Raw genomic sequence first — 22,637 nt, 5'->3', positions numbered from 1 at the left:
TCAAATTGGCCGGAGAAAAGAGTCCTCACGCCACACAATAGAGGACAGCCGCACGCCTGCTTAACATAAGAAAGTGGCTCTTATTCTCCCCCTCCTCCTTCCTCTCTGCCTTCACCCCCACCCCCCACTGCACCTAAAAAAAGGGGGAAAAAATACTTTTTCTAATATTTTCAAATCACGCATGTGTATATTTAGGCATATTTTTTTAATCCACAATCTATCAATGAGACATAACATGATTAAAGTTACTATTCTTACAAGCCAGTGAGCAAGTCACCTTGCATGATTGTGCATGTGCTATTTGTGAGTTAGCATATTGTTTGTGTTTAGTTTAGTTTTTTCCCATATCGTTATTTCTCTGTATTTGTACCTTTAAATAGTCTCATTTAAATGTTAAGTGTTTTCTTCAGCCCACCTGTCTGTCAAGTAACAAAATCTGCCTTAAACAGCCATGTTTTATGGACTACTAGGGGAATCCCAGTGTAAATCCTCACCATTAAAATCAACTAAGCTAAGAGGGAAATGACAGTTCCCTTGGAGGGAATCTCCTTCCAACTGACAGAGTGCCAAGGTCAGGGCTGTTGTCCTGATTGCCTGTCATTCTCTGGTCACTGGTCTCACAAAGGCATGACCGTAGCACAATAGCAGTAATCTGTCTAATAGGTCTACAATCTGGACTGCAATAGTCAACAGCGTATTTTGTTAAATGTAGTGAAGTGCACACAAATCTTTATGTATTTATTCACTGTGCATTCTGTAGGTGAGAGAAAACATCAGTCATTTACTTAAAACGCCCATTAAAGTTGAAAGCACCTATACATAACACCATAGTAGATAAACAGTTTTTCCTGCCTTCACAAAACTAGTTACACCTTAGCTTTCTTTCTTTTGTCAACAAAAGAGAAAGGTGCTGTGTAAATTATATCCTGTCAGACTAAAATGTGAAGGTTGACCGCAAGATCACTGATGTGGCTTTTAATTAAACCTATGACCTTTTAATCATGCGCTCGGGTTATGTCCCTTCCCACCAACTTGTGAAGTGAAACAGGGTGTGAACTGCAACAGGAAATCTATCCCATACTAAACTGGAAATGACCATGTTTAGCAAATGAATGCAAAAAATGTCTTATACTGTGCAGAGTGATGAAATGCCAGAGTGAACCCCGTCACCCCAGAGGCCAGCAGGTGGAAAGCGTGTGCTTTCCTGGAGATGAGGCCACATAAAAAGGCCTGAGGTGGCTCTATTCAGAGTTAGGTTAATGCACCTTTTGTTGATGCGGGGGCCATTCCTACTGCCAACACAGCACCACATGCGGTTATTCCCATTCCACATTTCTCAATTCTGATTTCTATACACACACCTCAAATCATGTTCCCTGTACTTACACATACAATTGAAAGCACTTTGCATTCTACATTTGTGGCTTCCTCTAAAATGCTCATCTCAGGCAATCAAGAAACAGTTTGTTGCCTGCTAATTACCTCTGACTGCACTGCACATTATGCTTCAGAGGTCAATTACCAACAAAATGAAGGTAAAATGGGCCCTCAATCCTAAAGCTCTTCCCACCAATTTTCCACATGCAGTCCTGGTGTTGGTTTGGCTTCCTACTTATTGCCTCTGTGTGTTTATTCTATTCTTCTTTTGTTCGACTGCATTCCCTGTTTACCAAAGCTTTGGGTGATTAATGTCACAGATAGATAAGTGGTACACTGTGTGTGCGTGTCTTTGTGTGTGCGAGTGTGCGACTGAGAGAGAGAAATTGTGTACGTGTGGGTGTTTTTTTTTTGTTTGTATTTTTTGTGAAGTCGCCCTTTGGTTCGGCTAGAAACAGGCTGATGTTTGAACTGTATGATTTACACAAGTTTATGGCCAAGACGGCAGGTGTTTCTAGCTTGGACCTTGCCTTTGTACACAAATATGCACATGCATTTGTAAGATAAGAGGGTGAACAATCTTTCTGCTTTACTGCTGAGATGCTGAATTCTCATACCAATATTCTTTTGAATGAACAAAAGTATTTCCTCTGTCACTGGAGAGTGAATAAGAAAAAAACTCTTTGCTTCAGGTCTAAATATAGCGTAGACAACCTGTTGACATTGTTTATGCTTTTGTCTGGTGTGGTATTACACTGTACATACTTGAGCAGTTTGTGCTGAACCCTCTGCAGTACAGCATATGTCTGTATTGAAAGAGCACCCATCTGCCACTGAGCCGCCTGTGCCTCAGCAAAACAATGCCATGTCTCTGTCTTTAATTACAGGTTTGCTTGTGTGTGTACATACATGTGACTCATGAAAGTTGAGGTCTTTTGTCCTCTCCGTCTTATCCACTGTGAGCAATCCATCTGCTCTCTCTCTCTCTCTCTCTCTGTCTCTCTCTCTCTCTCTCTCTCTCTCTCTGTCTCTCTCTCTCTCTCTCTCTCTCTCTTTTTCTCGTTCTGTGTTTTTTTATGTCCTTTAGTGGCATGTACTGTTGAGTGCTTTACTCTCCTTTACACTTTTAAAAATGCTTACCCTACCTGGTGAAGTGAAAAGCCTTCTCTCTGCCACATCTCTTACATGGCAAAAAAATTTCTTACTACTTCATTCCACATTAACAAAACCCAAATGCTCATGCCAAATGCAAAAACCCCAGCTGTACCTGTAAACATACTGGGGAATTGCGAAGAAATTCACTTTTGGTTGAGTTGTAATTCAGTGTATTCCTGTATCAAGTCTGTCGTCTGTGTCTAATAACAGAGGCATCAATGCAGAAATGATTGTTTGCCTCCTATTAATATTTATGTGTGTCTGTTCTTGTTATCAGGATGTTTTGAACACCATCATCCGCTCCTGCTCTCCTCGATTTTTCTTCCTTGGCCTGCCAGGTTTCACTATGCTGGTTGGAGATTTCATCACTGCTGCTGCCTGCGTCCTCACCTCTGACTCCTTAGAGGTAAAACACTCAGATTTGTTACGTGACACACACACAAATTTATTACTCAAAAAGGAAGCTATAATATATTCCATATATTAAAAAGTTTTCAGGAATGTCACTGAAATGTTTTGAGTAATTCTGGTAGAACAGAAGGATAAAGGAATTCATGGTTACAAAGATCATTATAGGTAATGATCTACAGACCTGTTCCATCAATAACAAAGTACTCTGTAGTATTTTTTTTTTGCAATTATATCTATAAATAATTTTTACTAATATTACGTTTAATTATTCATCATTACTTTCCTCCATCTTTGGGACCGAATAAACTAAGCCTTTTGTGCTGTTAACAGAGAAACGTGAATATTATGCATATAAACAAAACTTGATGATATGAATCTGTAGTAAAAGCCTGCAGCTGTATTAGAGGAACGACCAGCAGTTAATTACAAATGAAACAAAGAGCTGTGATTCTAGAGACACCTTGAATAAAGACACATGAGCATTAAATGCAACGTGTTTATTTTTTAGCTAAGTATTATGATATTAAACTAAGTAGGTACCGTGATCTTTTTCTCAAAATGAATGCAAACAGTTGATGGCACAATCTCGTGTAATTATTTGATAATATACCTTCATGTGAACACACAGGCCTGCAGTGGACTGTGACCTGATTTGGAGCAATTAATTGAGATTATGTTGACAGACTAATACAATAACCACTCAGTGTTTACTTGCTTCCACTGTGCACAGATTCAAACCTAAGCATGGTTCAGGTAATGTAACCATCTCCAACTACACGATATATAAAGAACACTTTAGATGGACATTTATACGTGTTGTTTCTTCCTCTTTTGGTTGCCTGAAATCTTCAAATCTTCCAGCGTAGATTTATTACCTTTTTTTAGTTTCACAGCTGCTCATCAGGTGCAGTATGTTCCGTCTGCTTCAGAGCTGCATCCACCGTGCATGTAATCATTCATTTTGTTGTCCAACGCCTACCATGTGTCACGTCTCTCTGTTCAACACGAGCCGAATCATGAATAAAGATCAAATTAATTCTGCTAGATCCCTTCAATCCTTTTCCCTTGGACAGTGACCTTCCTGTTTCCTGGGAGTGGGTTGTTTTCATATTGGTTTAGGGAACTCATGATAGCTTGTTTTTTCTTTTGTGTGTGTGTGTGTGTGTGTGTGTGTGTGTGTGTGTGTGTGTGTGTGTGTGTGTGTGTGTGTGTGTGTGTGTGTGTGTGTGTGTGTGTGTGTGTGTGTGTGTGTGTGTGTTTTCATCTCTGCCAGGCTCCGAGGATGGAGGCTCAGACAATCCTGGGCTCCCTTGTGTGTTTCCCCAACCTTTACCTCCAGATTCCTGTACTGAAACATATGCGTGGCTCTGATGAAATCAATGTAGGCAATGAGGATATCAAGGTAAATAATCAAGATATGTGGTGCTTGGAGTACAGTGATGACTTTTAAAAGCAAACCTGCTTTATCTTTGCATATGAACTGCTCATCACCTGTATCAATATAATTCTATCCTAAACATTAACCCATTAACACATATGGGATATGTAACATTGCTGTTCAAGTGAGTGTATTCTGTCACTCAGACATGTGTTACTGATATGTTAATGTTGCTCATGGCTTAATTCCGCACATTATATATGCCATACGCAAGAGATTTCACATTAAGGGGCGTATAATGCATGAGATTGTGTTGCTCATTGTATGTACGAATATCCTACATCAGTAAGTCTCTGTAATCTTGTTGCGTGCCTACCTGTTATTGCGACCGTATGGGGTGGAAACTTGAAGCTTGTTGAAAATGATGCATAAATGTTGCTGGGTACTGATTGACCTAAGATTGCCCTCACAACTTCGTGAAAAGTGACTAAGGTGTTCATTCAGATGACAATGTTCAGATGTCATTAGTGGAAATAAGTGCATGGTCAATCTGCAGAGTGGAACTTTTGTCTACCTCTCTGGCAGTGAGAGTAATTAGAAAAACACTGCCAATGCATGCATATGACATAACCCTCATCTTCAGTCCCTTTCTATTCTAGACCTGTAATCCTTCCTTGAAAGATTGAAGTTTATTTTATTTTTATCTGAAACACCAGAAATCTCTTGGATGTTTTCTTAAACACTTTCCTGCAAGTCCTAGTTGCTGAATCATGACTTGTTTTGGTTGCTGCAGTTGTTGCCCTCTTCAGCTCTGGCAAACCAATCGTTGCTGTTTGATGACAAAGGCATTGCTAACATTGCATCAATGCTGGACTGTCACCACAGAAAGAGATTTAAAATTCCTGTATACTCTGAAAAATAGAGAAATTTACCTGGTGCTGATGGATTTGATCACAGCATTTCGAAAAACTCATTTGGTTAATGCTTGAATGTCAAAGATAGTCAGTTTTATGTAAAAATCTCATACTTCCGCATTAGGGGTAATTGAATTTGAATATGCAGTTGCATGTTACAGTGGATGACATCACATTCCTATGAACATTAAGTTGAGAATGGATTACATTGTTATTTGAGCATTAATAGCATACCTGTTGGGTTGTCTTTTCGATTTAGGATTATCTGGTCAACATCCTGCTAGAGACAGCAACGAAAGAACACTGTGAAGGGGCAAGGTATGATTGGCAATAGTTGTGATGCATTTACTCTTAGGTTGCATTGTCTATATTAGTTTGATATGGCTAGGTTTTTAAGTACACATATATACACATAAGGAAATTGAAATAGTTAATGAATACTGAGCATTTACTACCCATCATTTAAAAAATCTGTGCAAAGCTTTTGAAGCGTCTTGCCTTCAATAATATGTTTGTCCTTGATTTTACCTGTGGTCTAGTTTTCTGAATATATGTAGCACTATTCAAATTTTGTGTTATTCTTAAGTTAACACACGTTTGTACTCTGCTCCTGTCACTCAGGTGCATTGCTGTGTGCAGTCTGGGTCTGTGGGTGTGTGAGGAGCTCATGCAAAAGAACATTCACCACCAGGTTAAAGATGCCATCAATGTTCTGGGAGTAACACTAAAGGTTAGTGACCCCCTGATCCAAGAAGGTTTTATTGCATTGTATACACATTTACATAATATCTGCTGATTAGTGTGTGTAACGGGATTACTCTGTCAAGGAACAATCATGTGACGATCAGTGTACGTTTGTCGTTCTGTCTGTCTGTGCACAACATTACTCAAAAACAGACCAGCGGATTTGGATGAAATTTTCAGGGAAGCTCAGAAAATGACACAAGGACCACCTGATTAGATTTTGGCAGAGATACGGCTTATAGTGTGGATCTACGGATTTGTTAAAGATTTCTGTATCATTGCGAGATTGCGAGCTATTGACACAGTGGCATTGCAACTATGACAACAAGTGAGCGCTATGTCACCTGCCTGCTGACGATAACATGATTGCAATTCTAACACAAATCCACCGCTGCAGACTTATCGGGATTTAACCATCAGAAATTATACAACAACTGAGCGGTCTCTGAGAGCTTTTCTTGTTTACAGTATACAACAACACTCACACCATTGACAGTGTTAGCAAAAGTTCTTAATAGAATAAATTACTGGCCACAGTGTTTTAAAATGAATAGGTGCAGGAAGCTCTTTTTTGTTTTACCATACAAACCCTATACTGTTTAGCTCTAACACAAATGACAGTTGATTACATAAAAGGACTGCAGAACAATTTCAACATCGTGAGGCGAGAAAAAGTGTGAGAATAAAACATGTCCAGTGATGTGACTCAGGGGTGTATTTTGGAAGAGCCCTCTTTTCTCTCTGAGTGAAGAGATGCAGAGAACCAGTAGAGGCTGTGTGTGTGTGTGTTTTTTTTTTTCCAGGGAAAAGGGTTTGGGGCGGCGGCGTAATTTCCAGGCTGCTCGCTCTCAGTAGATGTGGGCCAATTTAAGCAGCTACATCTCCCAGCTTCCTGCTCGAGCAACCCCCTCTCCCCTCCTCCCCCCTTCTCTAATGGAGCAGTAATCACTTCCCCGTACAACTTGACACACAGACTCAGCCAGCCCCAAAATAGAGGGTATAGGCTGGGTGGGGGATCTAGGGGGAAGAGTGGCACTGAGAGTCTCTTTTCTAAAAGCAGGTGCTGAACTCTCAGGGCCCCTTTTTGTGTTTGGCCATTTCTGCACTCCCCACATTGTCTGCCCTTGTTACATGTTGAGAGGCATTCAGCTGGAAGAAATGGGAAATTCTATTTCTTCACAAAGAATTTCAAATCACTGAAGAAATCCACATTTGAAAGAAAATTGTCAATAGCTCAATTCTTTCCTCCAATGAGTCTGGAGAAAATGAGCCATGGTTTGAAGTGAAATAAAATTATGCTGATTATCTGCACAGTGAGTGAAAAACTAAATTTACGGAAAATTACCCTGAATTTTGTCACAGTCAGAGTGTTCCTAAACTTTTGTCACCATCTTCAAGCAGCAATTTTTCTCTGCTGTTTTAAAATTTAGCATTGAAGTAAAACAGATGCATCAACAGTAAGTGGAGAATGGGTGACCCTCCCAAGGTGTTTTTCTCATGAAACTTCGAAGTCTAGAAATTTGAAATTACTTAATGTACATAAGTAATACTTTGTACATATGTAAATAATGTGTACATGTGCTTATATGAAGATTGCCCAGTTTCGAAATATGTAAAAAAAAATTCTTCTGACTACACAAACAGCATTAAAATGATTTTGGTGCGTCAGCATTAGGCATGCCTTAGTGTGGATGTCAGTTGTCTACATATTGTTCCAATTTAATTCCAACTAAAGAACTCATTGTCTAGTAAAAAAATTTTAAACAGGCAAATCGTATATACTATAATGCTTTATTAATGCCTTTTTCCACATTGATTACAATTAAAATGAGTTGGCAGCCGAGCTGATTTTTCTTCACAGGTTTGCTTTTATTTTGTAACTAGGTGGATGCACTGTCAGTTAAACTTATATTTTTAGGAGAACAAGCAAGAAAGCAAAACTTCCTCAAGACTACACAGTAGGTTTCAAAAGTCTGAGGCCACTGGAGATACTTAAAGTTCACGTGCGGAGTCCTCAAGATGGACAGCACAAGTTTCTGTAAAACCTGATAACCTATCTTATCCCAGCATGACGTTACAATGTCCCTAAGAGCTTTTTGTGATGTTGACTTCCCATCTCTCAAAACACGTCATGACCCTACCAAAATGCATTACACAGATGTTTACATAGACGGTGAATTGGAAGCACTGAGCTGGCGGATCCTGTGGACACATATCATAAGGCGGAGTATCAGTACAGTGTTTTTTTTTCTTCAGATTGTCAGCAAAAGTAAAATCGCTGCACCAACTGTCTTTTTTCAGAGTGTTCTGCCTATTTTGTGCAGCCACTCTGGTAGAAAATCTGTGAACTTTTCAGAAAGGCACTGGTGTCCCCACTTGTGCTCCTTTTAAGACAACCAATCATATGGGTGGGACTCGTCACCCTGGTTAAAAAAAAAACAAAAATGGACAAGAAGCTTTTTTGCGTGTCTGTGTGTCCCAAACTGTGTGTTATGTCAGGCAGAAATTATCACAATGATGATGCTAGTCTACCATACAATGGCAGTTAGAGTGGTGATTTGTTGTCATAGAAACAAAACCTCTTCCTTCCAACATTTTTTTGATGAAGGGCTGGGATGAAGCGCTTCCCGGTTCTCTGCTATCACTTTTCTGATGGACAAAAAAAAACATATGGATACATGTCGTAACGCCACCCCAAGCATTTGTCCTTTCTTCCCCTCCTGAAAAGTGATTTTGAGACCACTACTTATCCTCAGAGACCACTGCTAGACAGCCTTCTGGACAGGACTTTTGCTGATTGAAGTCATACATTCTTTATGTGGAAAAGTCTGTATCTATGATGAAGTTGCCTTTCTAGCTCTCAGTAGGCAAAGCTTGCTGTACTGATCTTCACATGGTGTGCTTACTTTTAGTCTGCCTAATCCTGCTTTTGATGCAACTAATCCATTTTTTCAAAGCATTTCAGAATGCTATAGACCTTCCGAACCTTCTGCTAGCTCAACCTATGATTTGACACTAAGAAAGTCCCTCTTTGCCCCTCTCTGACACTTTGACTTCTTTCTGATGCCGTGTCTCCTACTATCACAAAGACATTAAATCATCATCGTTTTGCTAAAAAATTTGAAGCATAGCTGTATTTTCAACAGGGGAACAATGGTTTTGGATTAGTTTACTCTAACAAAGCCCCTGATGAGTCCATCAAATCTGGTGTCAAATGACCACTTGAACTCAAGGAAACAACTAAATCTGATGTCTTGTACAAAGGAGTTAACAGGGCTTTTGCTGCAAAGTTGTTGTACTGTTGTGATACTTTATCAACTAGACGAGCCCTCAGTAGAGGGCAGAACCACGCCCATGCATGATACTCTATCAATTTTGATCATCCTACGTATATCCCTTCCGACTTGATCTGCTGACCTCTAACTCCACAACAGAGCAGGGGACCTTAGACTGATCTTCAGTGCCAAGTTTGATTATCCTGACTTCAGCACTTGCAGAGATATCTGAACGGACATACACACACACCCACCCACTCACCCACATACATACTTACCCAGCCAGATACTGAAGCGAATGCAGTAACCCCGCTGACGTACGTCAGGCGTGGTTAATAATCTGGAACCAAATATCATCGTTTTATAAAAACATGCAGGCACTCTAGACAGATTCCTATTGCATGACTACCTGTGGTGGGGCTTTTTGGATGAATCAGGCTCAAGTGAACAGAATATAACTAACCTGTTGTGAAGAAGGAAAAGCTCACAAGGGGAAATTGGCAGCGGGAGAACGAAAATCAGAGACCTATTAACTGAAGTACCACATTATTACAATTAAATAATAATAACCATACAGAGACCATGGCACCACCATGCAGTGACTATATACATAGTTCCAAGTTGCTGCATTTTTAGGGCTGTTTTGTGTGAGTTACACAGATAATGTTCTCTGTCAAAGATGACTGTCCTGTATTGAGTATTGTAGAATTGTTTTATCAGGACACCAACATTATCAAGGGCAGTGTACAATGATGTGTTGTATCATAGGTTATTCTCTACTGCTAGTTGCTTTGTATTTTTTTAAACAATAATCCAAGTCTTCTAAATTATTTTCAGTTTTTACAGCATTCTCTTGTTTTTCCAGTTTGGGAACAAAGCAGTGGCTCAAGTGGCCTGTGACGTGTTTCAGCTGCTCATCGCTCACTGGGAACACCTCCAGAGGTTGGAGTCCAATCTCCCGAAGAAAATTATTGAGGTGACATACAAACACGTGCACCCATGCAGCTACGTTGCCGCTAACCTGTGTTAACATTGAAACATTTCCGTCAATTAATTTTACCTTTTACATGCAAATCTTACATAAGTTAGTAACTCGTACATATGTATACTCACATCCCATGGTTTTATATTGATTTCAGCACACAACCCTGACTCAACTAATGAATAGGAGTGTGTCATCCAATTATCTTTATCCTTGTTTTGTCCCAACACAGATCTTTGTGGCCACAATAGCCTTTTTGTTGCCAAGCGCAGAGCACTCAACGGTGGAAGCAGACAAAAAGGTACATGTTGGAAAGGAGGGGACATGAAATGGCTGAGATCTAAAGGCCCTTGATCTGTCATATTGGAATGGTGCATTTGCAGAGGAATGTTTCTACTGAAGCAATTTGTTGTCTTTTTTCATGTCTGGCTCTCGTCTTTTACCTGTTTCTAGCCTTTTTTCATAGTAATAATAAATATTTTTATTTTGATGTTGATCAACTGAACCGAATAAGCAGCCTCTTTTTTTCTGTGCTCAGTTGATGGTGTCGCTGCTGCTCTGCCTGCTGGACTGGTGCATGGCCGTACCCCTAAGTCTGCTGCTGGAGCCCATCACCATGCCCTCACTGGATGACCACACAACCCAAAAGGCCCCACTGCTGGACTACATCTACAGGGTGGGTTTCCTCATGGGGTGGGAGGTGGGAAACGCTGAAGGTCCTGAAAATGGCCGCTTTTTGCTGATTTATTTTTGTTGTCTTTTAAAGCATGCCGAACCTTTGCTTGCAGACACAACAACTTTAGCGTTGACACCTCCACCCCACCGTAACACATGGGCTTGCCACTTCAATTAGACTCACCTCCACCGTGACCTTATGACTATGCCTCATTTAACATTTTAGTGGTACAACAGCTTAGAAGCACCCTCCATGGCTGACACGTGTGATTGGTGGTCAGCATATGTAGGAGACCCTCACAGCATTCTTTGCATTTAGTCGCCCTTGTTTAAAACATGCAAAATATTCAGTATCTAATCTACGTCTGTTTTCGTCCCTCTCACTCTTTATTTTATGGTGTGACCCTGAGGATGAGGGCCAAGCTTCAGGCACAAATGAATGAGGTATTATTCATTCCCTCCTGTCTGGGCAGATGCGGTCAACGGCAGATCTTTGTAAGGATGTCACCCCTGATAAGAAATGGTCCAATTATTCAAACAGGACTCTTTGTCCATTTGATAAGCTCAGGCTATAAACGCTTGTCCTGGAGATTTGAATGGAATATGTCTTAATATGAGAGAGACTGCAGCTGCTATGAAAGCAAAGACAATTAGGCATGATTGGTTGTCTATCAGCACACAAAAGACATGGCCCCTCTCAGTTTCATTCAAGGCATCACAAGGTGTGATAATATTAATGTAATATCAAGACCCAAATCTGTACATTTGCACGGATCCGTTGGCTGCTAATTATTATGTGTACAAAGCAGAGAATATCTTCGTGTATAGAATGCATCTCACTTTTTGTCACCGGTGAGTGTTACTGATGGTTTTCTTATGCACCACCTTCCTTTAAGTACATTTTTAAGTTTTAAAAAGCTTGAAATAATCTTGTCTTTTTCAAATTATCAAGCTCAATGCAACTAATCAAAAGGCTGCTATGCTTCCTGAGGTACAGAGAAAAGTGAGAAAAGTTGGTTTTGGTGATTAACAGCATGCACATCATTGTAAAAAGCAACATTGCACTAGACCTTATTGGTTCACTGAGGTTCTGCTCCAGCTTCTCCATCTGCTCTCTGCCTGTCTCAGTAGCCAGCTGCACCACCCTTGTGTGTATACGTGTGCATGCATAGATGTTTATGTGTGTGAGAGAGAGAGAGAGCAAGGATACGTACATTTCTGCTTAGGCGTACATGTCTCTGTGTTTTTCATTTATGTGTGTACGTAGTGTACTCGCATCTCCATACAATATGTGCCCTTCTATCTACAGTATGCTTATTTCACTGTGTATTACCGTCCAGGAACTGTTGCTATGTGAAGTGAAGTCACTTAGTTGTCAAGCACAGCCGTGGGTTTTCCCCCCTCCCTTTCTACCTCTCCACAGAGGAAGCTCTTTGGGGCTTTGGTGTAGCAGCTGTTTGGTTCAGGTCTTTTCAGCATCAAGCCTCCAATCCCTCCCCCATGCACCCAGAGGTCTGCTCAGTGGAATCATCCACATACTGTCTACATTGCCCCACACAATACTGTTTCACATGGCAGAGCCAGCCTGCCTCTCTGAGTGTCTCTCAGCCAAATGTGAGCGTATGTGTGTATTGAATGGGATTAGCCTTTGCATGGCTTTACCCAAGTTGCTCCACTCTGAATGAGAGGCACCCTCATCTACATACATTAGGCATATGTCTTACTCCCTCAAATGGTATCGTTCCTTCCACTCATATACATAATACAGGTGTGTTTGCGCGTGTGTGTGCACACATGCATGTATATGTGGATAAGCGTGCATATTTGTGGTGGGAGTTGAGTGCAAGGATAAAGTCTTAATTAAATCAAACAGTGTAAACCTGTCCAATGACTGTAATCAACTGCCCCAGTGCGCCTTATCTAGCACTGCCAACGGATGCTCTGCCATCTGTTATGTAGATCGATACACTCACACATCACAGGAGAAATGGATTAGTGGCAATAAAGACCCTCTTTTCTTTCCCTCTCTCCCTCCATCTCACCATAGCCTTATGATGTAAATAGACCATATATTCCCCTTTCACATGCTCCTGGATCATGCCAATCAATAGCAGGCCTACAGCAACATCACTGTACTTGGTTTTATTAGACACCGCCATATCAAACAAGATCATGTTTTTACGTGTGACAGTTGAAGTTCAATCCTAAAAGTACCTCCCATGTCACTTTGTAGAAAGCTAGCCATTAGGCATTCTTTGTGTGGATATAATCGCTAAGTTCTACTTTATGTTTTACCGTTCCTCAGGTGCTGCACTGCTGTGTGTCCGGTTCCACCCTGCACACCCAGCAGAGCCACTATCTCCTCACTCTGTCAGATTTGTCCAGTGACTATGACCTCATGTTGGGTCAGGTTAAGAGCTTCGAGCCACCACCCTCGCAGACAACCAACACAGAGTTTGGCAACTTACTCACTGTGGCTGAAGGTAAGGTCACGTAATAGTGCCGTCTCTCTGTGATGTGTTTTGGGGGGCATCTGAATATCCTTTTCAATGAACTAGACTACAATTATGTTTGGTTTCTAGAGCTAACTCCAACACAACACTTTCTTAAAAAGCATTTCTATGTGCAGGTTTTGTATATGTTTAATTAAAGAACTTTTCAACATTTTTCTTTAGTGTTAATAGACTTTTGCGTGCGATGTGTAACCACTCAGATAGTGCTGTGGGTGGGACATTACTTAGCACCTACTGCAATATGTGTGCATGTGTACATATGTACAGACAGTTGTGTGCGAGAGTAAAAACTTGCAGTTAGTTGTTACTGCCATCTCATGATGACAATCCCTCTTCACACTTTGACAGACTACTCTCAGCTCCATACTATACTTCTTACAGTATGGAGCCCCCCCCCCCAAAAAAAAAAAAAAAAAACATCATCCAAAAGGTTACAGGTAAAAGCTATCTCTAAGTAGCCCATCCATTTGGAGCCTCTCCATTAAATGTCAATATCTTATTAAAAGTATAAAAAGGAAATCAACCATCACAGGGAATGGAATGTTCACATTAGTGCTCAGCCCTAAAGAGAAGACCCATTATGAGGTTTAGATAAAAATGTTGGGTTTTTTTCTTCTTTTTTGTGACCTTGTGATTCCATTAGGCAATATATTTGTCTCTCTCCCTCATGTCCTCAACTTCTAAAAAGTCCCCAAAGCCCAAATACACAGTACAGTGTGTAATGACACAATGTAAGAAATTTGAACAGTAGCTTTTGTCAGGGAAAATTTCATCACACTTTTGCTTTTTGGTGCAAAGCTGCACAGTGTCTTGGTCAAAATAACAAAACACTATCAAAAGGGCAAACCAAAGAGTGCCGGCCTTGTTATATTCATGCCCTCACCTCATATTGATCAAGTCACATCAAAGGGCCAGCACATCTCTAATGCAGCTTGGCCTGCTTTCTAAAGAGCTTTCTCCACTTTGATGGGGGATGATGGTATTGATAGCACTGTCACAATGCAAGAGTACATCTTCTTGTTTTTCCCACATCACTGCAGAATAAAGCATGCCACGTCTTTCACTTGGAAGTAAAAACATGTGCATTTACATAAATGCAATCCACAAAGTAGAGTTCTATTCAGTAGCCTGTAAAGATGGTGGTTCTCATTAGCACTTGGCCAGTCTCAACGCTTATCCATTGTAAGAAGACTCAATGGGCTTTTCAAAGTTGTCTCATGATTAGATGCTACCTACTTAGAGGTGTGCTGGCCATTCATTGTGAGAAATGAATAAAGTACCCCCATTAGTAATCATAAATGAGATTTGGCTTTGTGTAAAAAGAGCTAATAGAGATGATAGCATGTCTACACACAAATGTGGGGCTTTTTAAGTATGGTTAGCAAAGTCTTCGTTCAATATATTATAAAAGATAGCCACATGAGCAGCAGCATTCTAAATCCAACAGTAATTTTTGCTATTGATTACGTTTTACACTCTCACATGTGTTTTCCTGTAGAGGAGGTCTTCGTATTTTAATCTTCCTGCCCTCATTGTCCCACCAGAAAAGCGTCGCAGAAACATGGAGCTCATACCTCTGACAGCACGGATGGTCATGACACACCTGGTGAACCATCTAGGTCATCATCCTCTGATCGGTGGCCCTGCTCTTCTGCACAGCCTAGTGAGCGAAAATCATGACAACCCATACGTGGAGTCATCTGAGTTGTCTTCTGAGGTCTTTAAAAGCCCCAACCTGCAGCTGTTTGTCTTCAATGACAGCACGCTGGTGTCCTACCTTCAGATACCAGCCGAGACACCTACTGTTGGACAGCCGCCACATCCTTCCTCCCAAGTTCGTGTCATTGTCCGGGACATCTCGGGCAAGTACTCTTGGGATGGTGCAATCCTCTACTGCACCACACAGGAAGACTCTATTGATTTGGGTGTTTTTAGTGCAGTTGACCATCCTCTTTCAGTTACCACTACAGTTCCTCACAGCAGAAACCAGCCCAGTTCTCCAATAAAGGGGCCATACAAAGATCACTGCTCGGTCTCAGACTCTTTGTCTAACTGTTGTGAGGAAGATGAGATCGATGTCCTGGATACACTTTTGGAGGACCTCGGCCACAGCAGCCCAGAATGCTTGCCCCAGCCTCGACTCAGACTCAACCAGCCAGCCCCGTCACCCCACGGCATGAACCTGGAGCAAGAGAGCGCCATCCTGGAAGCCATTCTCCGGCAGACCCAGCAGGAGGAGGAGCAAGTGAGGAGATGGGATGCTGATGTCAGCTTTCGGGCTGCTTGCCAGAAGGAACCCTCCCACCAGGAACCAAAAGCTCCTTTTTACTTCTGCCGACTGCTGCTCAATGATCTTGGCATGAACTCATGGGATCGCAGGTATTAACAACTGAAATTGGCTACAATCATTAATCTGGTTTAGAGTGTACAAGAGAAAGAAAGTGACAGAGGAAGATGGAGTGTATGATGCAATTCAAGGATCTGTGGCCCATTTGTCACCTAGGTTAGTTTTTCATCATTCTGTCTACAAATAAGGGAAAAACATAAAACACAAAATTGTGTTATGGATAATCTTTCCAGTGTGATACTAAGGTTCTTCCGTCATCTTTAAAGTAAGTCAGTTGTTGGCTCGTTACTCAAACAGAGAAAGAGTGAAGGTAAGGACACATTGCAGTCTGGAGGAGTAATCTCCTCTCCACAGGATAAATGTTTCTAGCTGTTTTCACTAACATCTACCTTGCAGAGCTACGTCTTTGCAGTGCTACCCCGTAAATTAAAAGCTTGCACCTCTTAGTGGTGATGGTGCAAGACACACACAGCAAGTAGGAGATTGTGGTTTGCACCTGTGGCTTTTTGCCTTTGACAAACAAAACTGCAGCATAAAACTTAGGTGGAAAACTTCTTTTTTCAGCATTTCCTCCTGGTAAATTATTCCACAATTGGCTATTCATGCTGCTGGAGCAACAGATTCTTGAGTTGTGGTTTATATGCATGAGGGATATTATTAATTCTAATCACAAATGTTTTTGTCGAACAGGAAAAGCTTCCATTTGCTGAAGAAAAACTCTAAACTTTTAAGGGAACTGAAGAACTTGGATTCAAGGCAGTGGTAAGGCTCACTCTAATACTTCATATCACATTTGTCCTGTAGAAATGAGATTTGTCTGTCATATGAGCATGGAAATGTCTGTAATTTAGTGACCTTTGCTAATCCTTAAACTGCCACTGCAACCTACACACAAGCTTGTTTATATTCAATGAAAATTCTTTCTGCCTATAAGTCATGCAGTTACTCGAATAGCATTATGTTGCCCTCTTCCTCCCCCATGATTTTCCTAATCTGTTCCAGCCCCTGCTGGTCACAGCTCTGGAAGTGTCCCACTACCACTCTGGTTGTCTTTCTCTAACTGTCTCTCTTAGCCCAATCAATAAGTACTCCACACATTGGTAATGACAGCAGCTTATTAAAGAATGCCCCCAGGATTGAACCTTATTTTCCCAGATGGCCAGACTTGGTTGAGAAATAACCTGTGTGCAAGCATGCAGAGTGTCCTAAATCTACCCCAGCACAATGTACTACCATGGCAACAGGGAAAGTAGAGAGAGGGACTTTGCTTCCATTCTTTTTAAAATCATGTTAAAGTTGAAGAAATAGTGGACAAATTTTGCTGGGAACCATGTTTTTATCATATTCTGATTTTATTCAACAACACAACTGCACTTAGAGGCACGATTTACTTTGATTAGCAAGTTGTATCTGTTTGAGTTATTGGATTCCATATTACAGTATTTTCATCTGAAGTGGTTATAGATTTTCAAGTTTAGACATATTTATAAAATTTGCGCTTGTGTTGTTCTTTTAACGTTGATTGCTCTGTTTTGTTCTCCAGTCGAGAGACACACAAGATTGCTGTGTTCTACATTGGAGAAGGCCAAGAAGATAAGTGCTCCATCTTGTCTAACAGCGCAGGCAGCCAGGCCTTTGAAGACTTTGTATCTGGACTGGGATGGGAGGTGCAAACAACATCATCTTTAAAAACAACACACACTATACTCACAGTTGCAGCCTAAATATGCATATACTTCTTGTCTGCATAGGCACACTCAGAACACACTAAATTGTACATGCATCCTACAGGTGGACCTCGCCACTCACTGTGGCTTCATGGGGGGCCTCCAGAGGAATGGCAGCACAGGTCTAACTGCTCCTTACTATGCTACCTCCACTGTGGAAGCCATTTTCCATGTCTCCACGCGTATGCCATCTAATTCTGATGACTGCCTCACCAAAAAGGTAAAAAGTTCAGTTGATGTTTATGATTTGTTTTTAACCTGTATTACGATACATTTTGGCAGTGACATCTGGAATACTCTTCTGAGTATTGTAATTAAAAAGAAAAATAATGCTTTGTCCATTTAATGCAATGAAATGGCTACACAGCCATGCCTGTCCACAGCAGTATGTTGTTGTAGCCTTCAGCTCTGTGTTAAGCTGTGATCAGGAGGTGTGACTCCAGAGTGCGGGCATTGATTAGTGACCCTGGCCAGGAAGGCCTGAGGAGTAGAGAATCGCAGGCGCGTGAGTGAAGAGAGGGCATGTGCTGCTGTGGTAATGACTATGATTCTGCTAGCCCCTGCCCCCCTCCCTGTGTGCTGTGACCAGGGCCTGGATTCAGCCATTAGCTCTCCCTGCTAGGGCAGGCGCCGGCCGGATGCCGGCAGGATCCTTTTATCCAATTCCTGCTGCCGCCACAGGAGCGATCGATTGAGTTCTGCAGTGGGATTCTGAGCAGTAGTGCAGCAGTAGCAGTTAGCACGAAGAAATGAGCCGCAAGGCCCCTGCCCGTGCTGCCAATCTTCTCATACAGTACCCTACTGAGAAGGGAAATTCATCAGTCTCTCCTCATATCCAACCACACTGCAGCCCTCAACAGACTTCTCCCCCTTTCTTTATTTCACAAATAATCACCTACTCATTCCAAACCCATTCTGAACCTGTAATTAGTGGCCACGAAATTTAGTTAGACAGGAAAGATTTTCACTTAACTTGGCCAGAGTGAGGCGCTGGAGGGGTGACCATGCTCAGAGGGGAGAGTGCTGCCACTCCGCTTCCATTCATTTCACCAGGAACTTCTGTAATTGCTTGTGCGCACCTTGCAAAGATCTCCACACCAGCCACAGGTCCAACAGAAATTGGCAGGCTGGCTGGATGCTCAAATGCTTCAGAAAAGAATGGGAGGCAAAAGAGAGAAGAAAGTGGTATGAAGAATTGGAATGAGAAACAGGCTTTGTCTGTGCCCAAGTAGGATGTTTCTCTGTCAATTTAAAAATAACACTTTTAGTCCAGCAGTCACCCACTTTACTGCTGTAACCATAGAGGCATACTGTGGGGGAGAGATGGATGGGGTAGCTCTTGCTGAGCAGATTGCCTGTTTGAAGATGATGGAGGGGGGGAAACGGCTAAACCAAAAAGAAAAGAGGGAAAAACCATGAATTCCTCAATCCAATTGTGGGTTTTAGGGCAGTGCAGGCTGCAGCAGTAGCAGCTGGCTTCAGTAATGCGGTTATAGAAGCGACCTGCAGTGTTGGGGTCAGGCCATGTAGACTATGTGCATGTGTATGTGTGTGTGAAGGAGAGGCAGATAGACGGGTGCTGTAGCTATCACATTCACCCCCAGGCTGTACGGCTTAACTGGGTTGCTGCAGGTTGTTTTTTATAAGAAGCCTCTTGTGTTCTGGGGTCCTCTGGTGTGGTGTTTCTATGTGTGTGACGCCTATTGGCTGGGTAGGAGGTCAAAGAGGGCTAATTGGACAAGAGCCTTTGACTTGAATCACATTTTATTTAAGAAGTCTCAAACATTTGGATGTGATTAACAAGGGGGTAAATAGATTGGTGCAGAAGATGATTGACTAGAACATAAGCATCCTCATTAAACTTGTCATTCAGCTCATCCAAATGCTAATATCTTAACCCAAATTAACATCCCAGTGTTGATTGTCTACCACAAATGCATATTCAACATTTTCTCTGAAATTGTCCCAGTGACTGACCTGGTTGGTACCTGCTGATCCTTGGACAGACAGACTGAACTGGTGAGCTCCAGTAATCAGCATGCCGTGGATTTGTTTAAGATTACCGTATTACCATAATTAGGGGCTTATAATAGAATGTGCTAATTGCATTTTTGGTGGCGAGGGCATGTTTCTTAATGGCTCATTAGGCCAACAGTACATTGGCAGATGTTTTCTACTGAGTAGAGGCTCACTTTTCAGTGTCCATGATACCCCAGAAATGGAAAGACTGCTTGATCCAACATCACTGGACTACCAGCTCATAAGTGATCTGCACTTGTCAGAGAATATGATGTAGATGTGTTCATCGTTTTTGCCTTGGAAAGGGAAAAGCTGTTTACGATTTTTTTTTTAAACTAGCATCATTCAATTTCCTGTCATTTAAGTGTATCTTCTTGTCCTGCCCAGTTTCATTTGTGTTTGTGAATAGAGTGGAAATGGGAAGCAATTTAATCTCTGATGGGGAAGGTTAATTGGATTTAAATTATTTGGTTTTAAAATGTTCAATTTTGTCCATTTTCTGTTTTCTATTTGAATTTGTAATGAAAAACTATAAAAAGCCTAGAAACAAGAGCACACACCCCATTGTTTTCATACAAACTTTGTGATTTTCCTGTAGACAGTCACCTTGCTCTTGCACCTGCTGCATACTGTGATGAAAGCTAGTTCGCTTTTTTGCAGAACCTCTACTGGCTTGGCTCCACACTATGTAGTATTTTATTATCAGTCATCCCCTTCTACATACATCAGTTCACTCCTCAACATTCTGAAGGCGATGTGGGCCTAAGGTGCAGACTGTATAAACTCACTGATATGCCTTAACCACATAAAGTGTTTCTGTCAAAATCATCATTATGATGACAATTACATGCCCAGTCCTTGAATAAACTGATTTTCTTTGTTTGTCAGCTGCGTCACCTGGGAAATGATGAGGTGCACATAGTGTGGTCCGAACACACCAGAGACTACCGACGTGGCATCATCCCAACTGACTTTGGAGACGTGCTGATAATCATCTACCCAATGAAGAACCACATGTACTTCATCCAGATCATGAAGAAACCACAGGTAAACCACTGCACTTAGGGGACTTCAGACCTTTTTGCATTCTGACTTGTGACAGCAGGAAAATTACAGGTGTATTAATGGTGACTGCACTCCACTAAGGGAAGGTTCTGCTTTCATGCATGCCTGTTTACTGTCATGAATTACTTTTAGACATTCACTTATTTCCATTAATCTGACATCATCCAAGTGTCTCAGTTTTATGTCTGAATGAACACCTGCTTATCAATAGACGTCGCAGCAGACATCTTACCAGGTTGGTCAATAACATTTCTGTATCGCTTTCAGCACAGCACAAATCTGAGCTGCATGCTGTCGCATTAACTGAAAGGCACACACAAGAGACAGACTTCAAGTTGTGTGAAGCGATTTGGGCTTTTTCCACATTTCAGCATCAATATTGGTCCGAAAACATCACAGAGAGTGCAGATAACAGATTGCGTGCTGAAATCACACCTTTCTCATTCACTTTGCTCTACAATTTCACATCAATCCCAAGCTGAAAGGCCCTTAAAAATATAACTTTACTACAATGAAGACCAACTTTAACAGGTCAGAGTGATGAGACTCACCAATACTGAATGCAGCTTGGATTTGGCAAAGTGCCAACAGGAGCTTAGTTAAGTTTCTTGCTTCCAGTTGTTGATAGAAGTCTCTCCTTTGCTGCTTTATCAAACCACTGCAGGATGCACATAAGCGTCCCCAAAGAGAGAGTTGCACAAATTTATGTGCTGTAGTAACTTCATTAATTTCTTGTACTTATAAATTGTCTCCGAGAAGGAGACAAGTCACACAGTGGATCTTTCTTCCCATTAAACTAGTGAGCTGTGGCTGTTGTGAGTGTATCTGAATGAAGACATGAGGAACATTAACATAAATGTGACCTATGTCTGAATGACAAAATGTCACCACTTTAACAGATTCATGAAACAGCACAGTTTCATTGTTTATCAGACGTTGTTAGAAGGGGGTTTAATGAAAGTAAGCCATCATTAACTCCATCTATGCTGTCTTTTCAGTGGGAAATCAAAATATCTGTTGTGGCATATGCATGCATACAACATGTCTAGTCTCTGTTTAGAAGTTAATACAGTTCTTTTTCCTTGCTTTCTATTCAGACTTTGCTATGAATTTCATAGGTTATTTATCCTGTTGCAGTGCCTGTCTGAAGGCTCTCAGTTTCCCCTACTCCAACAGTGCATTATTACCCACACTGTGGGTATGTGCTCTCAGAGATGGTTACTGTCCTTTGTTTGCGAGCTTTCATCTTGGTTACTCCATAGTACTGCACTCCATGTGTGGCCTCCCTGAGGACAGTGAAATTTCTTTGTCCAAGAGAACTGGCTTCAGATCTTCAGATATATGCCTAGTGCTGTCTGCATGAACAATATTAATATAATTCCATAATGTAATTTGTGTTGTATTACTCACTGGTAAGGCACTGGTTGTCTTTATTTTAGTCGTTCTAAAAAATTTTAGGGAGATGACTGAGAAATAGATAATATAATTCAAGAAATTGTAGTCCCAGCTTATATTTATTCGCCAGATATAGCAGCAACCTCAGAAGACCTATCGCCTCTCTGAAGACACGGCTGTAATTTTCGTCTTGTCCTTCACTGTTTTTAATAGCAATGCTTTGTTTACCCACCTGTATTAGTATTGTGCTCTGATGATTGTGGACCTTCTGACAGTTCAAACTGATGTACTACTGTGGTGGACATTTGTTTTTAAGGTGTTGACTCAGTTAGTGTATTTCCTCTTCATGTATCTATCAGTAATTATCACCTTTACACATAGTCTTTTGTGCAAGTATATATGATCACAAAACCATTTTTGTCTCTGTTTGGATGAGAATTATCACAGTCAAAGTATTGTGTTTAAACTACAGCTAATAAACTTAACATGGCAGTGTGATTATACTTCCATTTCAATATTTTTCTCAAAGAAATGCAACAGCTTCCCCAACAATGCACAAATACAAGTGAGAATTAAGTTGTAAGCTACAGTGGTTGAAGATGGTTCGTGAGAAAAAAAAATATACAAGCCAAATAAAGTGTTAAGTACAGGGAGGAGAAC

The 22,637-nt window shown here is 41.2% G+C and overlaps 1 protein-coding gene across 6 annotated transcripts in view; it reads left to right on the top strand.

Moving 5' to 3' along the window:
• ralgapa2 (Ral GTPase activating protein catalytic subunit alpha 2) overlaps positions 1 to 22,637 on the top strand; it is a 109,314-nt gene that overhangs the window by 56,757 nt on the left and 29,920 nt on the right. For all 6 annotated transcript variants that reach the window (XM_051945789.1, XM_051945797.1, XM_022192467.2 and 3 more), the window contains 13 exons: positions 2,810 to 2,938; positions 4,217 to 4,345; positions 5,495 to 5,553; positions 5,857 to 5,965; positions 10,120 to 10,230; positions 10,469 to 10,537; positions 10,775 to 10,912; positions 13,217 to 13,394; positions 14,969 to 15,803; positions 16,462 to 16,533; positions 17,315 to 17,438; positions 17,563 to 17,718; positions 20,406 to 20,564. In XM_051945789.1, coding sequence (XP_051801749.1) covers positions 2,810 to 2,938; positions 4,217 to 4,345; positions 5,495 to 5,553; positions 5,857 to 5,965; positions 10,120 to 10,230; positions 10,469 to 10,537; positions 10,775 to 10,912; positions 13,217 to 13,394; positions 14,969 to 15,803; positions 16,462 to 16,533; positions 17,315 to 17,438; positions 17,563 to 17,718; positions 20,406 to 20,564 — 2,268 coding nt within the window. The remainder of the gene's footprint in view (positions 1 to 2,809; positions 2,939 to 4,216; positions 4,346 to 5,494; positions 5,554 to 5,856; positions 5,966 to 10,119; positions 10,231 to 10,468; positions 10,538 to 10,774; positions 10,913 to 13,216; positions 13,395 to 14,968; positions 15,804 to 16,461; positions 16,534 to 17,314; positions 17,439 to 17,562; positions 17,719 to 20,405; positions 20,565 to 22,637) is intronic.

Source organism: Acanthochromis polyacanthus, chromosome 1, assembly GCF_021347895.1.
Source record: "Acanthochromis polyacanthus isolate Apoly-LR-REF ecotype Palm Island chromosome 1, KAUST_Apoly_ChrSc, whole genome shotgun sequence".
Lineage (NCBI taxonomy): Eukaryota > Metazoa > Chordata > Actinopteri > Pomacentridae > Acanthochromis > Acanthochromis polyacanthus.
The sequence above is the reverse complement of the archived record's forward strand: the minus strand, read 5'-3'. Positions and strand labels throughout refer to the sequence as shown.